At 38.0% G+C, this 24,467-nt stretch overlaps 1 protein-coding gene across 15 annotated transcripts in view; it reads right to left on the reverse strand.

Moving 5' to 3' along the window:
- Nucleotides 1-24,467, reverse strand: part of ncor1 (nuclear receptor corepressor 1) — an 81,775-nt gene that overhangs the window by 2,260 nt on the left and 55,048 nt on the right. For 13 of the 15 annotated variants that reach the window (XM_026250705.1, XM_026250698.1, XM_026250690.1 and 10 more), the window contains 22 exons: nt 17,375-17,532; nt 17,100-17,220; nt 16,867-16,962; nt 15,805-15,890; nt 15,545-15,713; nt 15,157-15,276; nt 14,945-15,025; nt 14,432-14,655; nt 13,955-14,285; nt 13,608-13,823; nt 11,885-12,070; nt 11,260-11,409; nt 6,057-6,194; nt 5,796-5,937; nt 4,611-5,074; nt 3,617-3,742; nt 3,244-3,386; nt 2,939-3,162; nt 2,298-2,438; nt 1,902-2,020; nt 986-1,039; nt 601-804 (listed from right to left, as the gene is read on the reverse strand). In XM_026250705.1, the coding sequence (XP_026106490.1) occupies nt 601-804; nt 986-1,039; nt 1,902-2,020; nt 2,298-2,438; nt 2,939-3,162; nt 3,244-3,386; nt 3,617-3,742; nt 4,611-5,074; nt 5,796-5,937; nt 6,057-6,194; nt 11,260-11,409; nt 11,885-12,070; nt 13,608-13,823; nt 13,955-14,285; nt 14,432-14,655; nt 14,945-15,025; nt 15,157-15,276; nt 15,545-15,713; nt 15,805-15,890; nt 16,867-16,962; nt 17,100-17,220; nt 17,375-17,532 (3,693 nt within the window). The remainder of the gene's footprint in view (nt 1-600; nt 805-985; nt 1,040-1,901; nt 2,021-2,297; nt 2,439-2,938; nt 3,163-3,243; nt 3,387-3,616; nt 3,743-4,610; nt 5,075-5,795; nt 5,938-6,056; nt 6,195-11,259; nt 11,410-11,884; nt 12,071-13,607; nt 13,824-13,954; nt 14,286-14,431; nt 14,656-14,944; nt 15,026-15,156; nt 15,277-15,544; nt 15,714-15,804; nt 15,891-16,866; nt 16,963-17,099; nt 17,221-17,374; nt 17,533-24,467) is intronic. The other 2 variants (XM_026250664.1, XM_026250712.1) reach the window with 2 other exon arrangements.

Below are 24,467 nucleotides of genomic sequence, written 5' to 3' on the forward strand. Positions count from 1 at the left end.
GGTTTAGGTCCTAAACACATTTTGGTCTGGTCTTGAATGTAAAGATTCAGAACAGAGGAATCACAATACATTTAAAAAAAAATGAAATTTAGATATTATGTTAAGAAACAACAGAAAGACGACATTGAGACAATTTGTAGTTCTTATTGCTGCTCAAAATTATGTTGGGGATGACCGACAAAAGCAAAACATGCCCCTAAAAAATTAGCTTGCCAATGTACGTTTTTTTACACAGTCTGTAGGATATGCCAATCAACAGCAATTCTTTTGGATTACAAACTCTCTCTTTACCTCCCTACACTCATTATTTGAGTGTAATTCATTGACCAAAACAGAGAAAACAAAAAGATACATTTAACAGATAGCATTTATTTATTTTCATTTCTGTAGATATTGTGAAAATGATCATGAATGCTTTTAGCTGTGATAAATACAAAAAATCTGATATTGTGACCGCTCTAATTCAGAGTGCTTATCCCCTAAAGACCAGTAGTATCTATGTATTTATTCACACACAGATTAAAAGACAAATACACTTTTTTCCCCCTTGGTAATGAGCTGACCCACAAAGCACTCTTTATGTGAGTTTACAGTATGAACCTGTGTTAGGGGATGGGCTGGCCTCCTGTCGGCTGTCTGAAATACTGCCTGAGGTGTTCCCTGTCCCCAGCTGGACTTGACGCTGCTGCTGCTGGTCCTCCTGCTTCTCCTCCATGTTCCCCATCAGAGCCTTCCTGATGATGTCCTCCAGACCCAGATTACTGGCTGGATCACTAAACGAGTGGTTTCTAGGGTTTACACTGTCTTGAAAGGAGAAATCACATACACACATGCACTTAATGGAAACACTGAAACCAATTTAAGAAGCGTTTAAACTATGATATTAAAACACAAACACAGAAAAACACATCAAATGATCCAAGTGTTGAAGCAGTTACATGTTTTTATGGTGAAATTAATACTACTGATAAGTTGTGAAACTCACTTGATGTTGTTACTGCTGGGAGATTGAAGATCTCTGTGCCTGGCTGAGCATTACCTGTTGATGTCAGGAGAAAATGGGAAGGAGAAATAAGTTGCAATCAGGTAGCCATTGTTTTTTAATTATTGGTTTATTACTATTTTATTTTATTTTATGTAAAGCACTTTGAATTAGCACTGTGTATGGAATGTGCTATATAAATAAACATGCCTTGCCTAAATTAGGGATGCACCGATACCACTTTTCCCAGAATGACTCTGACACCAATACTTTCACGTTTGCATTTGTAATTTTTTTTAAATATTGGGTACAGAAACCAAAGTATAATATGAATTACACTAGTTGGCTTCATTTAGCAAACACATTTCCTTTAGTTTCCTGACCAAACAACAAACTTTTCTGTAATATCTGTGAGAAAGGGATATTGCCTCGGCACGTGCTCAATCCCCTCAGCGTGCTTTTCTTATCAGCTTGTGCACATCAGCTATACAAGCGTGCATATTCAATGTTTAACATTATATTCAACATAGGGCTGGACGATATGACGATATTATCGTATATTGACGATGTCTTCCAATTATCGTTATTTCAATAATAAAAGTCAGTTACAGACAATAATCTGCAATATTGAGAATTTGTAAAAAATATATTTAACCTAGTGCCGTAGTGACCATGCACATATTTATTCAAATGAAAAAGCATGAATTAAATATTTTGTAGCCTATGCTAGTAGCTAATTAACAGGGAATACAAAATCTATTCTGGAATCATTTAATTTAAGGCCAGGAATCGAATAGGTCTTAGAACAACAAGTTTATTTTATTTTTTTATAAAATTATACATATACACATTGAAGTAAATATCCTGAGCTTTAATGTCAGTAGGTCTCTGAGACAATGGGCTCGCTGTTGTCACTCACCGACTTCTGCTTTGCGGAAGATCTCCTGCTTTTTGGACATAACCATAGGAGACGTGCTCTCCAGTTTGGTAAAGAATGAGGGCAGGTAACTGCTGCTGCCTGGGGAGCGCGAGTCAGTCCTGACACAGAAGAAAGGACTAAGGTCACACAATGCATATGGCATAGGAAATCTGGGTAGCCCAAAATATCTAAGATAATAAACAGACAACATTCAGGTACACAGGCAGTTGTTTTTAATTAAACAACTTTATTACGACTTTATCATATAATTTAAATATTGTTTTTTTTCTTTATCATTCTTAACATAAGCCTGAAAAATGATGGGTAATTTAAAAAGGCATAAATAAAGGCTTATACATTAAAGTAGTAAACAGGGATAATCAATTTCTACAGTACCTCTGTTCAGGGAGATCCTGCTCTCGTCTCTGGCCCTGCAGCACTCTGGCCTCCGGTTTATCAGACCCAGAATAACCCTGAGGAGGAGAGATGGGCTCATAGTTCTCTGCTCCTCGTCCTCGATCAGGAGACCTACCTGGCCTGAGAGAGACAGAGGCTGCTGGGACATTGTTTTGAGTGTGTTTCACAGATCAGTTGAAGGGCTTGTAAGGAATGGTAGTCATTCTAGAACTTACAGTCCTTCAGCTCTCAAAAGAGACCGTTGGTTGGATGTGGCCGTATACAAATATTCACATTCACTATCATTCATAAGTCTGGAGTAAGATCTGTTTTTTTTAATAATAATATTAATTTAAACTGACTAAAACATTAAATTATAATATTTCTCAATGTGTAATATTGAGAAATAGTTTAATTTCATATTTTTTCATCATTAGATTTTTTTGATGAATATAAATTTCAAAAGAACAGTATTTATTTTAAATAAATATTGTGTAACATTATTAATATCTTTAATGTCATTTCAAATCACTTTAAGTCCTTGCTGAACAGAAGTGTAAAAAAATACTGAAAGCAGCCAACTTTTGCAAAACATAAAACTTTTGGCCATGACTGTACACTGTGTCTGTATTCATATGTACCTTGCTCTTTGTTTATCGGAGGCGTTCTCGGGAGAGACTCTGCTTGGTGGTCTCTGGTGGTGTGCAGTAGGAGCTGGGTTTTCTGGACTATAGCGGTTAGGGGCTTTTACTCGACCTCCCACACCTGTGGAGGAGAGTGAGGAGGAGGAGGATGAAGAGGAAGGCAGTGAGCTGGATGATGGGGGAGCATCTTGGCTCTTGGCAAAGTCCTGAGTAATGATATGCTGAAACACAGAGAGAGAGAAAGTGAGGGCAATGAAAGAGAAGTGACATGACCGAGCATCAAGAGTATGAGTGGGCCTTACTGAAATGTGATCGGCGAGGGTCATGATGCGGTGTGTTTTCGGGACGGGTCCATAACTATCTGCTTGTGAGGAGGGGGGCTGCTGAGGGGCAGAAGGTCCTGATTCTCCTGACTGCCTGAACCGGTTCATGTCAAACCTTAATCCTACACAACATAAGATCATAGTAAAAAAAAAAAACTGTCATATAAAATATTTGATCATATCACGATTTAAAAAAATCTTTATGGCTCTAATTAATCTAAATAATATAAACTTTTTTTTTTGGGTGAAAAATAACCTGGGTGTGTTCCAAAAATATTAAGAAGATTAACCCCATCTTGACAGAACAGACATTCAAGTTGCTGGCTGTGGCGCCAGGGATCTGAAGTCTCACCTGTGTGTGGCTGAGAGCTCTTTTCTGATGGGAAAGACCCTTCGTTCTTCTCTTCTCTCAGGGCTGGAGACTGAGCAGGGCTGATCACCTCGATTCCACCCGGAACATCATAACGACTGGATGACACTGAACCACATGCAGACGTGATGTTACAGGCTTGTGAGTAAATAAAGCTGACTGGTTAGTAAGAGAGGGTGTGCCATTCTACACCTTTATCACACTGTCTTCAACCTACATCCAAATAAACACTTCAAGAGAAAAAACACGGTGAGCAGCAGTGAAGCTACTTTGGGACCACAATCAAATGTTATATATGGGGCTTTTGATGCTTTTCTGTTTATTAGGAAGACAACATGCCATTTTTATAAATAAATCCATCTGTTAATATCTACCACCAAGCAATGTGATATAAAAATGAACAGATTACACAGAAGTCGGCATTGAAACAAACTTCTTGCAGCCTTTCTAGTAAGTCATTTAGAAAAGAGAGCAAATTTATTTCCTGTGATAAGAGCTACAGTTCACTCCCTTTAATGGAATTAGTCTGTCAAATCTCAGCTCAGAAGTCTGGCACTGTTGTCAGTCTAAGTTGGGTCACAGGTTGTGCTATCAAGGTTTATGTATCAAACTTTCCACAAATAAATTAAGCTGTTTTCAACACTGATCTTAATAATAAATGTTTTTGAGCACCAGAGCATATCTGAATGATTTCTGAGAAATCACGTGACACTGAAGACTGGAGAAATGGATGCGGAGAACTCAAATTAAAAAACTAATATATCTCATAATATTTCTATATTATTGATGATATAAATATAGCCTTGGTGATCACAAGTTATTTATTTTAAAAGAAGTCTAGAATGGTAGGGAACATATGTGACTGATATTCATGAACTGTACAGACCGTGCAGAGTTACGCAACCTCTGTTGGCATCATTATTATTACTCTACATAAATAATAATAAAGAAACATTGTCTATCTGATGACACTCACTGCTGCTGGAGGAGTCCGAGCTCTGTGAGCCTCTCTCACGGGAATCTTTATCTGGGGCAATCTGGCGCGTGATGATGACATCAATAAAGTTTGCAGCAGTTATGGTGGTCTTCCCATGGGTGCGTAGCTCCTCCTCCATGCGTGACTTGGTGGGTGGGGCTTTCTCTTTGCTCCCTGCAGGTCCTCCACCCTCTGCATACACAGGATGGGAAGGTTTCCCACTAGGAAGTGGTACGTCCCCATATGGAGACTGCACTGAACGACGCTCCACCTCTTGCGACTCCTGTGCTGCCCGTCGTGATGACATCACGGCATCATCCCGGGAGCTACTGTTATTGTGCTTGCCCTCCTTGACTTTCGCCACATCCATCTGCGGGGCAGAGGCGGCAGCATCCACAAGGGCGGCGAGGGCATCAGCTGCACTGTAACTGGATTGAGATGCAGCCGCTTGTGAGGGCATTTGCCTGGACAACCAAAACAATCAGTTTAATAGTACAAATCTAACATTTGAAATCTATTAATTAAAAGGGATTGTTCACATAAAAAGGAAAACTGCCATCAATTACTTGCATTCATGTTGTTCTAAGCAGATGAGAATTTCATGTTTGAACACAAATGAAGATCACAAAGGGATTGCAAAAGAATTCCAAATGAACTGAATGGTTTAACCCAAGTATTCTGAATAGATATGCTCACTTTATGAACAGATTAAATGTAGTTTTTTATTCACACATGTCTCTCTGCATCATCCTTGTGGTGCAGCTGACACAGAATAGCGTACGCAGTTTGCTTCCAGCGGATATTCACCAAAATGGTGCTATGGTGATGCAGAGAGGCACAGATGAGACAAATAGTTGAATAAAGTCGTTATTTTGGACTATTCTGACGACGTCTTTCATACTCTTCTGGACCTTGACAGTGTAATTTACTTGGCGGTCTATGGGACAGTCACAAGCCTGCCGGTTTTCATCTGAAATATCTTAAATTGTGTACTGAAGACGAACAAAGCTTTTACATTTCGAACGACATGGGGCTAAGTGATTAATGATAAAATTTTCATTTTCACCCATGGGGAGGAGTAACCCTTTAATATAATAAAATTAAAGTTAATGTGCGCATTTCGAAATGTAAAAAAAAAAACTATATGAATTTTTATACTGATGCCATAAATAGCGAATTGCTCACATGAGTGGGGTAATGACGCTCTTGGAGTTGGTGCCCTGGAAGATGCTCGGCCGCTGTTGGAGGACGCCCTCCTGTGATCTCACAGAGGGTGAAGTGGAACGCAGAAAACTACGACTGCCTGGTCGGCCAGGTTGTTCAGAACCTGCAACAAAAACAGAGACACATCCTGAGAATATTGGCAGAATCCATCAGTTTGTTATTGACTGAGCAGAATGGATCATTATTGGTGACATCATTTCCTTCTGTGTCAATTAGTCTTACCTCCACGCATATATTCTACTGCTGCACGTTCTCGTTCTCTCTGATCTCTCTCTCGCTCCCTTTCCCTTTCGCGTTCCTTCTCTCTCTGACTCTCCCTCTCCACAATAGCTGCAGTGGCACTATGATGGGCAGGATGTCCTGTAGGGAGTGAAGAACAGGAAACACAAAAACAAAAAGTTGGTTTAAAACCAAAAGGGCTTTTTTGACACTTGCTGCACTTTGACAGGGCCAGCTGTGTTGTTGTTGTTAGGAATAGCAGACAAATTCATGAGAACAGTGATGTGAAATTATTGCAGAAATATATACATTTATATGAATAACATTGGCATTAATCCATTCATCAAGACCAGGGCTCGAAATATTTCAAAATCCCCGGTGGCCCTCGGGCAGGCATTCTTTAGATTTGGTAGACCAAAAATAATTTAACTATCCAGGATAAAAAATAAAAGAAAATGCAGAAAAAGACATCGACTGAACTTCACTGTGGAAAAATCAGCATGAGCAAAAACTTAACTTTATTTTTTCTTCAAATAACAAGTCCAGAGTTTGGGGTGCAATGGATCAAAAAACTCACAGCTCGGACCATATTACAGATTTGAGTCACAGATCTGATAATTTTTCAGATGAACAATTTTTATTATTCAAATAACACTTTACTCCTTCAATACCACAGCAAAAACCAGGAGAATATAGGGATGTAACAATTCATTTAACTCAAATTTTTATATTAACAAATTTTGATTTTAAATAGAATTTAAAAAAATAAAATAAAATCATAAAAATGAAATGTCTTCATATAAACTAAGGCTTAGCCTGGGCTCTTTCCATTTATAATTAGAGGCAACCACTGTATTTTAATCACAATCCAAACAAAGATGCTACATAGGCCTACAAGTTATATAGATTGCAATTAGATTGTATAATTTCTAAATTTGAAGCAAAAACAGAGTGGACTGACTTTAGCTTTGTGAAATTATTTTACATAAAACATCTGAATGAAACAAACAGTTTGAAGATTCAAACCATATGTAAAGACAGCACATGGCATGATGCTAAAAGATCAGCATAGTTACAGGTGTTGTAGCACAACACAGACACATGATCCATGAAACACAGTTCTGAAATCATATTCACACAGAGTGCAAATATATCTAGGAATATCATCCTTTTGCAATTCATTTCACTCCATAATTCCTCTCTCAGCTTGAATAGACGTTTAGACAGTCAAGATCTACTCACCTTTAGACCACCTGCACTCTAAATAGTGACAATACTGAGCCAAGGCCAGAAATTTGCCAAAATGATGTTTGAGATGCACCCAGAAGTGGGCAGTAAAGACAGGATCTCAGGGTAGGGGAACATGAAGAAGAAGGGATGTAGCAAATAGCTCTTTAAATTCCAACTAATATCTTACATATACATACATTTTAAGGTACAATCTCATGCAGACAGAGACTGACACCAGCAGCACTCTTCATTCTTTATAATTGTCAATAAGCTCAATCTAATCCCTCAAAATGATACTTTATGTCTGTCAGCACAAACAGGATTCAGCAGGAAACCTGCTAAGGCAATAAACTGATCTGAACAGATTATGCATCTTTTGGACTGGTTCATTAAAATAATTTAGATATTTATAAATTTGACTAAACTAGAGCTGCGTGTTCGGTTTTAATAATATGGAGTGAAAAGAAAGACTATAAATTTGAAGTCTTTAGAGTCACATTTGGGTATGAAAAACGAGATTCGAGCAGGTTTGGGTCCAACACTTAGTTGAGTGCCTCAGCCATGGGTCAGGTTGATACTCATAGCCTCGGGTTCCAGGTCATTTTAAATAAATGTACCAAAGATTTCCATATTAATATTAACACAAATTTCCTTGTTATTTGATGTGTAACGAACTTTATAAGTAGGGCTGCATGATTTATTGCACGTGATTGTAATGCGTATCTCGTCAGAAAAGCCAGTTATGTGATTAGTAGCAAATGTCCATCACCTGATTTCAAATAGAGCGGCACTTACTACACAGAGCTGTAGTTCGCTGACAAGCTACGCAATATCACGTTCATAATGGAAGGCGTTTCATCTGCGATTATGACAAAATATTGCATAGCTTGTCACTGGACTAGCGCTCTGTAGTAAGTAGTGGTCGATCGATATTGTTTTTTTTTTTTTTTTTTACATCTGATGCCTTTGAAAGCAGAGGGCCAATAGCCGATATAAAGTCGATATAATTTATTTTTTACAACTGAATTCATATTAAGAAATTTTTAATCTTTTGACAATGGATTAAAAAATAAATGTGCAAAATATACTTATACTTCAGATAAACTATTTTTCACAAATAAAATAAATGTTTAATAAAAATATAATTAAAAAGGAAGTAAACACTAACCAACTGGGCACTCAGTATTCTGGGAAGTTTGTGGGAATCATTTTTCAGATAAAGCCAGGGTGACCCTCATTTTACATACAGCACACAGTGAAAATGACATGAATATGACATTGGACAAATATATGGAATTATATTTGCTTAAATTTACGTAACTTTATAAAACTGAACGTAACTTTTTCAGAAACTATCAAAAATGTGCCATTACAAAAGAAGAAAAACACAAATGGAAAAAAATGAACTCAGTCGCACAAATTTAACAGGCTCTTCAAATGTGCTTCATTCTTTGTTAATGTTTTTCAAAGATTCGTTTTCGTTAAACATGGATTCTGAATGCATTAACCACAGATTTCGCTCACGCTTCGCAGTTTTTCATTTGGTGTTTTGACACAAACCTCTCATCTGTACTTGCAGGTCAGAGAGCACCTGTCCATCAAAAGCTCACTATCCAATCAGAGTAGATCACTGTTAAGCCCACCCCCACGAGAGGTTTGTGTCAAAACACCAAACGAAAAATGAAAGTTTGCAAGGTTTGTGATATTAAATGTTCATTAGTCATTCAAAGATTCATTTAAATGATATAAATGCGTATTTGCTTAATGCTGATGACAAACGAGAAAGTATTATAATGTTTGTCTATCGCTAACGATATAAAAGCATACTTTTTGTATACATTCATTACTTTAACCGTTCTATCTGATTATAAGACTGACTTCAGACAGAAGGAGGATGGCGAACAAGAGGCATTGCTGCCGTTCTCAGTGCCGCTCCATTTGATAGCAGGTGATTAGACATGCATAACAAATCACATGCAATTAATCGTGCAGTCCTATTTACGAGTGGTTCATTTACTTGGATTTGTGGAAAAACAATGCACTGTTGACCAAATAAAGCAACAAAAAATAAAGCACAACTGTATTTCTTTGTGTTTTTGCTAAAACATTTTGGGAAAATCCACAGAACACATTGTCCTACATTTCCACAAAGTGTTACTAAGGAGAATTACTTTTATATAGAAAAGTAGGAAGTCGGGCCTCCTTTTAAATCTACACATACTTTGGGGTTGCTAATTTGTCATCTCTGATTTTGGTATTTGGATGTTGCTGCTTTCTAGGGATGCACCGGTTGACCGGTCATAAATCGGAACCGGATGGTTTTTGCTTAAAATACGTGATCGGCAATCGGCCGGTTTTGTGTCTTTTTTTCAGCCGATTTTTCCGGAAGTGCGCCCGCGTGCACAGACTGAATTGTAATCGTTCGCTATGTCATTTGTGTGGAAGTATTTCGAAATCTGTGCGCAGGACACGGGCATCCGTTCAGCACTGCAAGTGCAGAGCTTCATTTCTGAGGCACAGATAGCAGGAAGCGATCAGCCGTTGGTGTACTGGCACACAAATAAGAGACCGTTTCCTGCGCGCACTAAAGCTGCGCGAGCGTATACTTGTACTGGTCCGCGCCCTGAACACGAGTAGAACGTGAAGAGATGTTCAGCTCAACTTTGGATGAAAAACGAAACTGACTAAACTGTGACAAAACTGAAATGTTTTTTTTTTCTTTTGTAAAGTAGAACTTGCATACACGTTTGAAAAGCCAGAAGTAAATGCTCTGCATTAGGATGATTATTTTTTATTTTACCTTAAAATTACATAATTTGATTTAAAAATCACCTGCTGTACCACACTGAAAAAAAAAGTGTTTCATTCAACCAATTAAAACATTTTTAGGGTAATGATTCACATCTATATTTTTTTACTTGAGACAATAAGTTATTCATTTTTCATTGGCTCAAGTAAAAAAGTATAGATGTGAATCATTACCCAAATTTTTTATTGGATGAATGAAACACTTTACATCTTTGTTTTATTCGCATCAATATTATTTGATTTTAACATTTTGGAATAATGTATTTATATAGCATACTTTTATTTAGTCTCACTGGTAAAGACCTTTTTTTATTTAAAACCAAATTTAAAAACTAAAATACTGAATGCTGATTAAGAAACCTCTTATTGAATGTGTGTTGATTGTGTTGTTTGGACTGTAGAACTATGCAGTTATTGCCTTTAATTTCACATGTTACAGTTAATCTTTTAATTTAAGGCCAATTCTATGTAGTTTCAACCCAATTCAAAAACAAAAGCTAAATGCTGATGTCTGTAATATCTATGTTTGTATTGAATGTAGGCTACTCACTGTGCAGTTACTGCCATTAATTTCAGATGGTTATGGTTATTGTTTTCAATAGCCAAAAGCCAGTTTGGCCTATTAAATACCAAATAAACATCTTGTTTATGCACACTTTCCTTTTTTCTTGTTTGTTGCTTAAAGATAAAAAAAAAATCGGAATCGGACAGTTTGCTTGTAAAAAATAGGTATCTGAATCAGCCATAAAAAAATCATGATCGTGCATCCCTACTGCTTTCTGCATGAAACAAATAAAAATGAATGAATGCACATCTGGTTCAGATAGTAAGTGATTTGGTTCGGGTAGAGATTTTAGGGACAAAGAAGACCTCCAGTATAAATGTGTTTTTTTTGTATTATTACACTATCAATCACCACAATCAATTCAAACTAGATAATAAATCTGGAATGCAATTCCTTTAGTCATGATGCTGTAGATTAAGTAGCAGCGCATTGCCACAATAGCAGTGCAGAAAACAGCTTACAAGTTAGACTTAGGTGGAAGAAAGCACCTCGAGCAAAACTAATCTCAGTGCAGCAGCACAGGGCGAGTTTCTAAAGCACCACCACCAGGACTGGAAGGGGAAGTTCAGGTGTTGGATAGGAGAGGAGGGGTGGGATCCTCACCTGGAGATATGGAGGCAGGGTTGAATGCCCTAGCAGGGAAAGGGGTCTGAGGTCCAGGGATGTAGGTGATGCGGTCCAGGGAGGGGGAAACTGTGCCCCCAGGGTGAGGTAACAGGATGGTAGGTGGCATCTGGGCTAGATCAACTATTCCTTTTGCAGACAGAAGCAAAGGGCCAGAGGGTGAGCATCCACAACCAATCAGCTTCAACTTTAAAGAGCCAACACCCTCTACTGATCTTCTAGAAAAATAGACTAGAGGAAGACTTAAAAATTTCTAGATTTTTTCATTTGTAAGAGTTCAATTACAAAAATTAAGATATGAGGGCTGAAAGCTGGTCTCCACTAAGTGATGGTTTTTCTCTAAGCAAAGCAAAATTAGAGCTAATTAGTGGGGCTACTGACAGACAGGTCTAGTGAATGTCTAAGAAACAGCCCCAGCCCTGGATTTAACAAATGTTTTGAACTCAAATTTAACATTTTTTGCTTGAGGGTCATTTGCTTCTGATGGTCTGGAAAAGGTTGCCACTAGTTCACACAAACACCATATCTACAGACTACATTCTTCCTTTGATACGTTCATTCACTTTCACGAACAAACACAGACACACAGAACCACGCGCCTTACCTCTAGCTGGTGGGTATGGGATGGCAATTGACTGTTCACGTGGTGACAGTCCCCTTGTGACATCAGGGCGCATCTGCTGTGAGGTGATGTAATCGTTCAGAATGGTTTGCCGAGTGTTTTCCATCGTGTACAGCTGGTATGTGTTGGGGTAACCGGTCGGCGATGGTTGCCTCGGGAACATGTATGCTATTGAGAGGTGAAAAGACAGCTGCTTATAGTCTTGACGTCAATGGTGTGGATATGCCACAGTAGTGGAGAGTTGAGAAAGGAATGCTATTATCTAATGCATGAGAGCAGCATGAAAAACCAAAACATGATGTTTATCAATGAGATAGGAGTAGTGCTTTTATGAGAGAACCATTACTCGGAACATCAGTCAATGTTGTGTGTGACGTGTCACACAAGAATTGTTTTTCCTGCTTGCGACACTATGGGCTGCATGGTTTCAGAACAGAACTAATTCATAAATTTAATAAACTTTCCATTCCTAGGCAAAGCAAAGCCACCTATACCCATGTGCTCGGAGCCTGATTAACTAAGGATACAAAAGGTCAGATTAACAGAACAAAGATCAGATTTACAAAACAGTTTTTTTTTTTTCTAATATAGTTAAAACAATATATGTTCTGTACAAAGAAAAAACAATAATCCACTTCAAATAATATTCAATAATCCACTTCAATTAAATGTGTCTTAAATTCCAAAATGTAAGATGTTCAATAAATATATTGGGTTGTTTCAATATTAAGTATTACAGTATATTACTACTGCAATTTTTACAAAATCTAAAATAACATTTATAATCACAAATATGAGTTTATTCTAAAGAATATATATAAGAACTTCATTATTATGAACCCAATTAATCCTAAGAATTTAATTTATCCGAAATTCATTATTATGAACCCAAGTAATCCTAAGAACTTAATTTATTCTTAAGAAGATTTTCATAAATCTGGCCCGTGCAAAGATTCGATTAGGGATGCGATGATGATACATTTTCAGAACCGATCCAATACCAGAAATTCTGAGTATCTGCCGATACCGATCCAATCCGATACCAGAACAGTTCTTTTTTAAATCAATGTAGAATTTCTATACTTTTCTGTGTTGACCTGATCATCACTCTTTTGTGTGTTAAACACAATCTACTACATAAAGACAACTTAATTTTAATGAAAAAAAAAAAAAAAACTAAAACAAGTGAAAAAATATATAATCAATCTAAAAATTCTAGAAAAATCTAGTGAAATTTATTTACAAATAAAAGTGAATAAGTCTAAAATCTGGTAAAATGTACACATTGCTCTTTGTTGTAAAAAGTGAATAACTTAATTAGTGTATTAATGCTTAATGGAGACGCGAACCTGTTCAAACAATTCAGTCCGATTTTCTGAACTGGTTCAATTGAACTGTTTGATTGCTGAATGGAGGATGACAGAACGCTGTAGCTGAAAGAAGAGTTTGTGAACTTGAATTTAATGACTTTGATATTAATCTGTACCTTTCACTGAACTACCGAACAGCTTCAGAACACTTTAAACATTTTGGTGCTTTATAATGTTTTTGTGCCTTTCGTGGAGCTCAACAATAACACAGTATAGTATACGCACAGTATCGGATTTGGATCGGTCTCGTCTGACTGATACACGATCCACAGGAAATAACAGGATCCCGAGTATTGGATCGATGCATCCCTAGATTCCATAATGCCTTCAATTACCTTGGTGAAAAGCGAGGCTGGGGTCCAGGTGTGGTGGTAGGTGGGTCCGGTACACCTCTCCAGGTACTACAGATCTATGGTGTGGGTCAAACGGGCTGTGAGAACCAAGAGGTTCACCCCCGGACACAGGCGACTTGGCAGGAACACTGTCCCTCTGGGTTGGAGTCAGTGTGTTCTTCCTTTCATGAGAAGCTGGTTTACCTGTTGCTATACTTCCTATTTGAAAAAAAAAAAATCAGTACAATGACCTGTACAATTGATGTAAGCTAGGGATCGGTACTTAATTGTTATAACAACAACTATCTGGCGGCAATGAAGAGAGAAATTGAGAGATGCTGCATTCATACCGTCTTGCCCACGTAGCAGAGGTGATCCTCTGGATATGGAGGTGCCGGAGTATGTAGGGGTTCTGCGTGCATTGCTGTCCTCATACATGCCTGGACTGAGTTGAGATTTTCCCGCTTCTGTGTGTGTGGAGCGCAGGACAGAGGTGGAGTTTACTACAGAAGTGTGACGGACACGTTCGGACGCCTTCGCATCCTCATACTTGGCCCTCTCTCGCTCAGCTGCTTCGATGGCAGAGTGTGAGATCTTCACTGGGCTTGTGATCAGAGATTTAACATTGTGCTTGATGGCTGATGGGTTCACAGTACTGCTTTCGTACTTTAGAGGAATACTCTGTAGACATGCACACTGAGAATATTAGAAGATGGAAAGAATCTGTTCTCTTAAGGTATCTTTTATTTGACTGATCTTAAATTGATTTGAATGTTCTTCATTGATACATTTTAGTGTGGGAACCGTAACAACCTCAAATCACGTACCTGAGTAATGGATCCATCCAGAACAGGAGTTTTTCGACTATCTTGAGTCTCCTTACGGGGAATCTCGTGAATTGAGCGGCCCATCTCCTTTATGGTGTTCACCCCTTCATATGGTTTACCCTTCGTGATGCCTCCCTCAAAAGAGCGTATGGGTGGACTTTCCCTCTTGATCTGTTTACCATATTTAGAGGCCTCATCATAGACTTCAGAGGCTCTTGGTGTTCCTGGAACATGGGAAAGAAATTATATAGAATGATACATTTTGTGAAAAATTAGTAAAGCAAACATGCAAGTAGGTCCAGTATTATTATTTGAAATGATTTACAATTCTTCATACTAATAGATATATGCTAATACATTTGCTGACATAACATGTGACATGAACAATACTGTATGAAACAGTTTGTTTACATCACGTTGCACCTTGCGTTATGAAAACAATGTTTGGGAAATCATGATAAAACCTTGATGCAGAAAGTTTGATGTTGGATATTCATCCAAATTATGGTATACCTTGCATGATGGATCCTGTGAGTATGGAGCGATCCTTAGACTCATGAGGATTTTCTCTTGGTAGTGCTCTGCTGATCAAACCTGACAAAAAAAACAACAACAAAAAAAATCAAGGAAAATGTCTTTAAAAAGATTCATTTTAAACATAATTTCTGTGTCAAATCTTTTGTGCATTATCCTTCTCAGATAAAGAACACTAAAACATGACTAACCTTCATAAGGTGCCGTCTCATGTGTTGGGTGTCCACGGGAGCCCTCCATGATGTCATATGTGCGCTTGAGATCGAGCCCCATTCGTGGGCTTCTAGTGCCCTCTCTAGGGTTCTTAACGGCTGTAGGAACAAAGTGAGATATATTATTGGAATAAAATAAGTTTCCATAAAAATGAATACTGCTCTTGTTGCACAGCTAACAATGACAACATTTAGCCCATAAAAATTAAGCACTTCACCATCTGACTCCACTTGTGCTGTAGCATGACTAGAGCCGGGAAATATAGCAAAATAATCATCACTCTATAACTATAATTTTACTATTCAATATCACTGAGGTATACAGTGGTCACAAGCACACCAGACAGGAAGCAGTTCAGGCTCTGACCATCAAAAGAGAGAATGTGTCCGCTTTTGCCTTCATAGATAACATGAGCTTTAGAGTGAGCTTCAGCTCGGCTCTTCTCTGGGCAGCTCAGGTCCTCTGTGGCCAGTTTAGCAATAGTTCCTTTCAACAGATCCGCTGCTACATTGGACTGAGCCAGCGCAGGAGTGCCCTAGAAAGAGGAAAAAGCAAGAGTGAGAAATACTACACAAGTATAAATGAAAATTACTCCAATACTACACAAAGGCTTAGGATAAAGATACCTGTGTAATGGAGCCTCCTCTGAAACTCAAGCCCTCTGGGCTTTTTCCAGGCGGCCCTCTCATATCTGGAATCTGTATGGGTCCTACTAGCAGCAAAGGAGAGGAAGAAAACCATTCTTTTTTTGTGATTGAATGGTAAGACCATTGGTTCTTAATCCTGGTCCTGCACATTTTACATGTCTCCCTTATTTTACACACCTGATTCAGATCATCAGCTCATTAGGAGAGAGATCTGTGAACTGATCCATGAACTATAAGGGGCTGTTTTCACCTGGTCACTTCATGCATTTTGTCAAATTGGATCAATATCTGATCGTGAAAAGACCAGGTGTAAATGCCCTCTGAAACACATTCGAGACGGATATAAATCTGATCGCTCAAACCACTTCAGGAGGACACAACTGGACAAACGTAAATGCATCTGGTTGTTGAAACCACATATGCAAATTTTACTCCTCCCAAAATGTTAAAATAATAAACATGTAAGAGCATGTTATGGCATACTATGATAAGATATGACTGCTGCAGTAATGCAACATGCATCGCCCCAGAGGAGCTGAACATCTCTTCAGCAAGCCGACTCTCAAACTGCCACGAATGAAACTGAAAGACGGTCAGCACACAAACATCTCCATTAAAAGTAGTAAGACAAACATATCTTTACAGTGCTGATGCCACAAACTCTATTGCAGTCTTTGATTTTGAAATGAGCTGATAATTATTAAAATGCGGAGCTTATCTTTTGATTTATTTGACGTGAAATTTAAATATAGCGCTGAAATTTAAGATCGGATTTTTATGTTTTGCGACAACACATTTAAGTGGCCAAGTGTTAATGGAAATGTTTAACAAATCAGATAGATATCAGATTAGTTAAAACGCATGAAATGACCAGGTGTAAACAGGCCCTGTGTGTCAGATAACGGAGACATACAAAATGTGCAGAGGGGAGGGTCCCCAGGACCAGGATTAACAGGATTACAGGATTAAGTAAAACGGTTTACTTTTGTGTATTAATTCATGATTCTTTGTCATTGTAATGTATATTTTAAGTCATCTTACCTCTGACCACTCCCTCATACTGAGCTCTGGATAAAAGACCCTCCGCCTGAGAGCTCTGTCCACGTGGAGAACACTCCTCCTGCTTAATATATGACACTAAACACACACCAAACACAATCAGGTGTTTAGATTAAACATTCATTTTAGCCACAAATGTCATGGCTGAGTGTAGTTAGAATGAGCTTGATGTTAGGATAAAGATGTATTTATACTCTCAATTCTCTCTTGCTCACCAGGTTTGGCAGGGTCCTGCTGTCTTGGCAAGCCAAGTGAGATCGACCCTCCTGTGGTCTTAACTACCTCCGGTACATACACAGCCTGCATTTGAGAGGGAAGGTATGTTCCTGGTGTTCCCTGCAGGGAACAAGGAGGGGAAGACACGAATCAGAGTGGAATACCAGGAAAGCCCCTGATCCCCTGCCTTGATCCCATTACATGTAGGAAGTATTTAAACTTAGCAGAAGCACCACAAGTCTAAAATAACAAATCAACAGCATTTCTCTCTTACCTGTGAAATGGAGCCCCCCTGAATGAAGGAGGGCTTGTCGGTGGGTTTGGAGTGAATGAGGGGCGGAGGAGACGGAATGTTGGTCGGCCTGTGACGGGGAAAAGCCATGCGGACATCTGACAGAGTCTGAACTGCCTGGTTTGGTGCCGGCTGAAGAACTGTGGGAATAAAAGGATAAGAGGAACAAGGGATGAAAAGAGGTGGCTAAATAGGATCACTCTTTATCCTTGCAGTAGACAAAAGTTCTTCAATCTAAAGCACAATTTATACTTTGGTTTTTAAGTGTACGCTAGGGAATTTTATATTTTATTTATAACAGTTCTATTAGGCAGAGGTGGGTCATCAGGGTCAGCAGGGACTTCTCTGCTTGCCCTATAAAAAATACAATTGTCTAAAAAATTTATTATTATTGAGGTATCATTTTCATGTGTCATGTCCACAAAAATGGCCTATGATTAGTTTCGTTAAGGTTGAACTGGAATATCCTACATAAAAAAAAAAGGTCTGGGACCAGCACTACAGATAGCACTTTCCTTTTGTTCATATAATTCGTTGCATATAATTCGTAAAGAGCATTAGTGACAGGACCATCAGCCAATCAAATTTTGACGTTCCATGATGGCACGCCCTCTGGGACCAGTGATGTGCCCAGTGCTTCCCCCAGCCAGAGTTGCCAGGTTTTCTCGTCAAAACCCACCCAATCGCCTTTTGAGGGGTCTCCCATTAAAAATCGCATTCCTGGAGTAAAATACACATTTTTGGTGGGGTTTCCCTGGTAAAATTCACATTCCAGGGGCTAAATATCACATTACTGAGGTCGCTTCAACCAGCAGAAATGAAAAACAACCTGCAGCAACAGTGTAAAATTAGCCCCATTTGGCAACACTGCGCCCCATCGCTTAGTTGGGAATTTCCAAGCCACAGTTGCCAGGCGCCTCTACACCAGATCTTGTTGCCAATCTGCCTTTTTCAAGGCACACTTTTGCAGACAAAAGAGGAATAACTGAGAAAGGATAAACTTCTCAAACTGAATTTGCTAACAAGGGTTTTGTGCGTAATTTCAAAATTGCAACTATGAGTGGCTAACAGAACAAAAATAAAAATAGCCAAATAACTTGCGCTCGGTGCTAGCACAAGAAGTTATTTGGCCATGTTTATTTTTTTAATACAAGTAAAGGGACATGGAATGACAGACGCACAAACTTTATTTTAGTGGTGGGCCGTTATTGGCGTTAACGTGCTGCGTTAACGCGAGACTCTTATCGGGCGATAAAAAAAAAAATATCGCTGTTAATCTATTCTCAACTTCACCTATTTTATATAACCTACTGGCTGAGGCCAGCCTAAAAAGATGCTCAGGACAGCCTTACCGCTTGTCGATTTGGACATTAAAGCATCCAAACACAATACGCGGAAAAGCTGAACAGAGTAACTGATCATTCGCGCTGTGTTCGGCGCGCATGAGAGAGAGAGCCGCGTATATCACGGACAGCGACACTGAACCGAGCTCTCTTCTGCGAAGTTCACCTCGTAGTCCCTCCTGCGCCTGAACGAACAAATACACATCGCAGTTTGAAAAAACTAAAAGATGTGAAAGAGCACAATTCAGTACTCGCGGTGAACATTGAATTTGCTTATTTTTGCTCTTGTGCCGACAAATACATACAAAATATGTCAAAATATCCACCTTGAAAATTATGCTCTAAAAAACTGTCAGTTATTTATTAAGTGAAAGTAAACAGTTGAGGGGAAAAAATGGGATGTTATTATATTGGATGCGTTCATCGTCTCTTAAAGTGACCGCGCCTAATTTAGCTACTGGCTGCTGTAATGTTAATCCAAGAAAATGAAAATCACTCACTGCTCTTGACTGAAATACTTTTGTAGTTTTAACAGTCAAACCAAAAATTATTCAGACACCAGATATAATTTTTGATATATATAGCAAAACTGTAATAATGTGAGAAATGTTGAAGGTGTCTGAACAAATGTAGGTTTGATTGTATATTTCATTTTTACATTGAAGACTATCCAGTGCTATTTTACATTTATTTGGTTTCTGTACATTGACACCTACAAACTTGAAAAAAAAATTAAACATTTGTGTGAAACAGGCATAAGGTTGTTTGTACCTTGTGCAATGTGGAATTAGCTCAAACACTTTGTAATGCATTTTGGAAACAGGAGATGAGCCCCTTTTCTAATGCACCACTTAGCTTGATAAACCCCTTCTCAAAGACTTACTGTTTGTCAATTTTATTTGGGTAACACACATATTCTGAATTCGAATGAGCATTTTAATCTAGATTAATTTCAAGATCACAGCGAGATTAATCTATATTTAAAAAATTAATCTATGCCCACCACTACTTTATTTACAAGTGACAGGTGAGTGCTTTGTTATTTGACGAATATTGTATCACGCACATTGTTTTGCAGGTGTGCGTGGTGCATTGATAATACTGGCTTGGTATGTGGATGTCCAGCATTTGTACAGTTTTGCTGCTGTGGGTGCGTCATCATTTTAGAGTGAACTTAATGTTCATATTGACCCGTGTATTGGTGGATTACTTTTACTGACCCATGTAGTGAAATTTACTCTGAATTTAACCAATCCCCATCTAGCCTACTTTTGAAATTGTTGATCAGCTGTCATTGTTGATAAGAGCCTGTGTGGGGCATAATATGCTAATTATATGCATGTGTCTGTGTTAGCTGTTACAGAGATGTGTAAGATAGATGTGTAAGAGTATGTAGTTTACAGGTGCATACTGAAGGCCCTTTTTTTGGATTTACGCATCAGCATTCTAGGCATGTGCCTATGCTCACTCGTCCAGAATGTTTTCACCTTTTTAGTGTACAGAAATCCAGGTTTCTTTGTTCTCTTTCACAGATGCACACACATTACAGACATCTCATGTGGACACAAACAGAAACTTATCATCAGCACTGCCCCCTGAATTCACCAGTAAAATAGTTTTGCATGACATGACCTTTCTCATTAGCAAGGTTCTTGAGGCAGATCAACTTAAAGATTTGCTATTAGTAGATGCTGCTGCAGAATGCTGCTGCGAGATGCACAGACCCACGTATTCACGTCCTTACTCTTTCTCTCTCTAATAACTGCATCAGCCTAAATATCAATGGCCCAAGCCTCTGTTATTAGCTATAAAATAACGTTTTAGAATTTGCAACAGAAGATTAATCTTGAAATAAATCATCTGAACAATATCTTGAGGTGTGGTTGTGACACCAGGCAAGTTGTTAAAATTATTAAAGAAATAATGCACTCCCTAAGTGGTAATGTGGCCATGACGCTGGAGCCTAATAATGAAACGGTCTTTCTCCATTCTCAAACAAATGAAGACATTCGATTTTTATTGACTGAATGCAAGTGCTTTTTGAGATACAAAACTGTTGCCAGCTATACTGACAATAATGGCAGTATGTCAAGTTATTTTCAGAGGATAGTAAATCTATACTGCTATACAAGCAGAACACTGACTACTCTAAAATATATCCAAGTTTCATTTCAATAGTTTGTCCCCTGAGAAGATATACTAAAATAGTTGCTGAAATGTGAGGGGTGTACTCACTTTTGTGAGATACTGTATATATATTTATTTTATACTAATAAATAGTTCTGTTCCTGACTTCTGATTGGTCAGTACACTGAGTGTTTACATGCACCCTGTTGATGCTATTATAATGAGATTTTGGCAATATGACAATTAAATTTTACCTCATGTAAATGTAATACTTAAATTTAAATAATACGATTAAATTCATAATGGCAGCAAGCATAATCGTATTAACATAACGAATGCTGATTTTAATTGAAATACACAGGCTTGTAAACACCTTAAAAGTGTGCTTGTAACAAACATGAATGATGTGCCACCCACCTGTAATAATATGCAGATTAGAAACAATGGTAGGGAAGAAAGCATCCCATTTCTGGGGAAAACAAAACTCGCTGCCACCAGTCTGTTCCTTACAGAACAGTGTAGGCAAACAAATTGCCATCTCATTTCTATGGCACAGAAAAAGCATGGAATACAACCATACAAACATGTTTTGCATTAGACTTAAATGCAAATAATTAAATAACTTAAATGTAAATAAATTAAAACAGCAGTCAGTAACACGCAGTTTCTGAGTCGATCATTGGTGCTGTGCAGTGGGGTATGTGAATAATAGCAGTAAAAAAAATAACCACACTTGTTATCAAAAAATAATAATTGGAAATAATCACAATCTGTGCACATATAAATACAGTCATTGTTAAAAAGCATGCAACAATCCTCAACACTGTAACAGCTATGACAACAGACTCCACTGCAGATCTCTCATACGACAGTTATTTGTTGCATAGCTAAATTCTGATATTGCAGTGGCTGTAACTGGAAGAACACAACTTCCACAGAAAGAAAAAATAAACACACTATAAGGAGGATACAAATGGTCACTCAAGGTCGTGCTATATTTTGAACTCCACTGAGCATTGTGCCTAACACCGACCTTTAGTCGTGACTAAACAATACAGAACGGCCTCTCAGATTCAAGGCTCAAAACTTCTGACCTACTACACACAACCTATCAAACTTCAGCAGGACCTGCAAATGACTTTCACAAAACAGCCCAGCTTATAAAACATAGACCAATAACAATAAAAAATAAAAGTTCAAAATAAAATGCTATTTAAAAGAAAGTTGACCCAAATGCAAAGAGCCTCAAATGAAACCCTGTGAATAAAGACTGACAAAGACAACACAGACCTGAGTCTAATCTGAAGCTCTTAGCATGGGAGGAATGAAGCCTTCCTTCGCCTCTTCTCACCAGTGACTCACAGCCCGACTAAAAGCACTTCTTCCCTTTTCACACAGCCTAGCCTCTCACTCAACTCTTTTGAAATATTGAGTCATGAACCCTCCTGTCTCCTGCGGTGTAAAAAGCATGAGTCTAGAGATGAGATCAGGTGGTCTCTGCAGTTCTTTAATGCAGGGTGTGATGTTCTCACTAATGTAACAGCTTATCGGTCATAATCATGTGATTCGTGTGATTCTTTATGAACAAATAAAAACAAGGTCTAACCGTACAGAAGTTAAATTGTTCAAGCATGGTTCAACCTCTCATTCAGAGATACTATGTGATGTCTGTATAAAGGCTGACCACATGATTTACTGGGGAATAATGCAGAGAAGTGAAAGATTACTAACATAATAGGGATGGGCAATAATGTATTTGAATATTTGTGCTAAAAAAAATATTTGAATACTCCTTTTATTTAAATGAAGTTTAACAAGAAAAGTTATTTTTAATAGTCAAGCATTTGTCACCATTTCTGAACAGGTTTATTATTAGGCATTAAACAGAACAATGTTCTAACAACTAAGTTATATCTCAAGCTTTTCTTTTAGTCAGTTGCTTCACTTGTTGTCACTGTGTGGAGGATGGAACAAAACCTCTCCAGAGCCAGAACGCATCTCAGATGCATGCAGTGTAAATAAGGGGTTGCACCATGTCTAGTTTGTTCTGAACCTCCAAGTAAGGTAATTCCTTGTCCGTCACAACTGCATCATCAGTAATGGTCATGTTATTGATGTAGCATGCATGTAGGACACAGAGAGAAAGTTTGTTGACCAGGTCAATAATGCAAAAATCAATCATTTCATTCAGTCTGGGTCCTCACAGCAGATGTCACAAAATACCAAAGTCTCACGCCAAAGTTCATTATGAAACCTGATCATCACAAAACAAATAAACCAGCAGGAGCGACATTGTTTTTTCTATCCCTGACAGAAACATCCAGTGTGTAAGCGCTTATCTCCATGAGAACAGTTTCCCGGTTGAAAGGGTAGGGATGATAAGGGATTTAGGGATGCACCAATCCGATACTCTAACTCAAAAACGAAACCGATCCAAATCCGATATTGGGCATATACTAATCTGTGTTATCATTAAGCCCCAAGAAACGTACTTGAAAAAAAAGCACTATTAAGTTTTTCGTCCACTATATTCCAAGAGTTCTGCAGCCATTCCATAGTTTAATATGAAGTATAGATGAATATTTACATTTTAAAATTAGGGTTTTCGTTGACTCTTCTCTCTGCTGTGACTGTTTTGTCATCATTCATTCAGCATTCCAACAGCATGTCACATTCAGTTACGACAATCAAGAAAATAAAATTCTCTCCAAGATGTTCCTATTATTATACATGATCTGTAGATAAAGATCAATGGGTGTGCATACATGGACTTTATCTTACTGGGGTTTAGTGCCGTTTCTAAATCATGTTACTTTCTACTGGATGTCTGTTAGATTACAACACTGGAGTAGAGAGCATTGCGATTTAAAACTGTTAAAAGAAAATGCTCAAACTGTTGCACAGACATAATACACTATGCATCCAAATCTCTTCCCACTGTGCGCTGTGACTCAGTGTTGCTTGAAGCACATCATTCTGCGCACGGGATGCACTTAAGTGCTTTGTGCCGTTCTGTCTTGGATTCTTTCATAGTATAATACTTTTGTGCAATGAAAGATTATTAATAGCCTTTCTTGGTCTGTCCTATCTATCATATACTGCGTTCCTTCAGCATCACTAATTATAATGGTTTCTATAAGTATTTTGTTGCACAGTGTCACTCGTAACAAGTGTTAGGTTCACCCCAAATGCTTTCATTGGTTGAGACCCATGATGACAGCCATCCTAAACCCCTCCAATGTCCCATGGTTTGTCTGTATGTGTAATCAGAGCCAGTGAGCAATTTAATAATAATAATAATAAAAACTGCATTAATGCACAATAAAATAATTGTCAACAGCCCCAGTATATATTTATATAAAAATATATTTACTTGTTTTCCAAGTAACCAGATCTTAAAATTCATTTTTTTTCCCACACTAAAAGTTTTTTTCACTAAATTTTTAGGATTTTATAAAATTGTTAATACTAGAATAATACTACTTTTGCTGCTGAATTATCCATTAACCTTTTGATTTTTTTATCGGTTATTTTTCTTTAATATTAATTTGTCTATATTTAGTAGACTGTGTTTAACACACAAAAGAGTGATGATCCAAAGTGAC

This window comes from Carassius auratus, chromosome 5 (genome assembly GCF_003368295.1).
Source record: "Carassius auratus strain Wakin chromosome 5, ASM336829v1, whole genome shotgun sequence".
Lineage (NCBI taxonomy): Eukaryota > Metazoa > Chordata > Actinopteri > Cypriniformes > Cyprinidae > Carassius > Carassius auratus.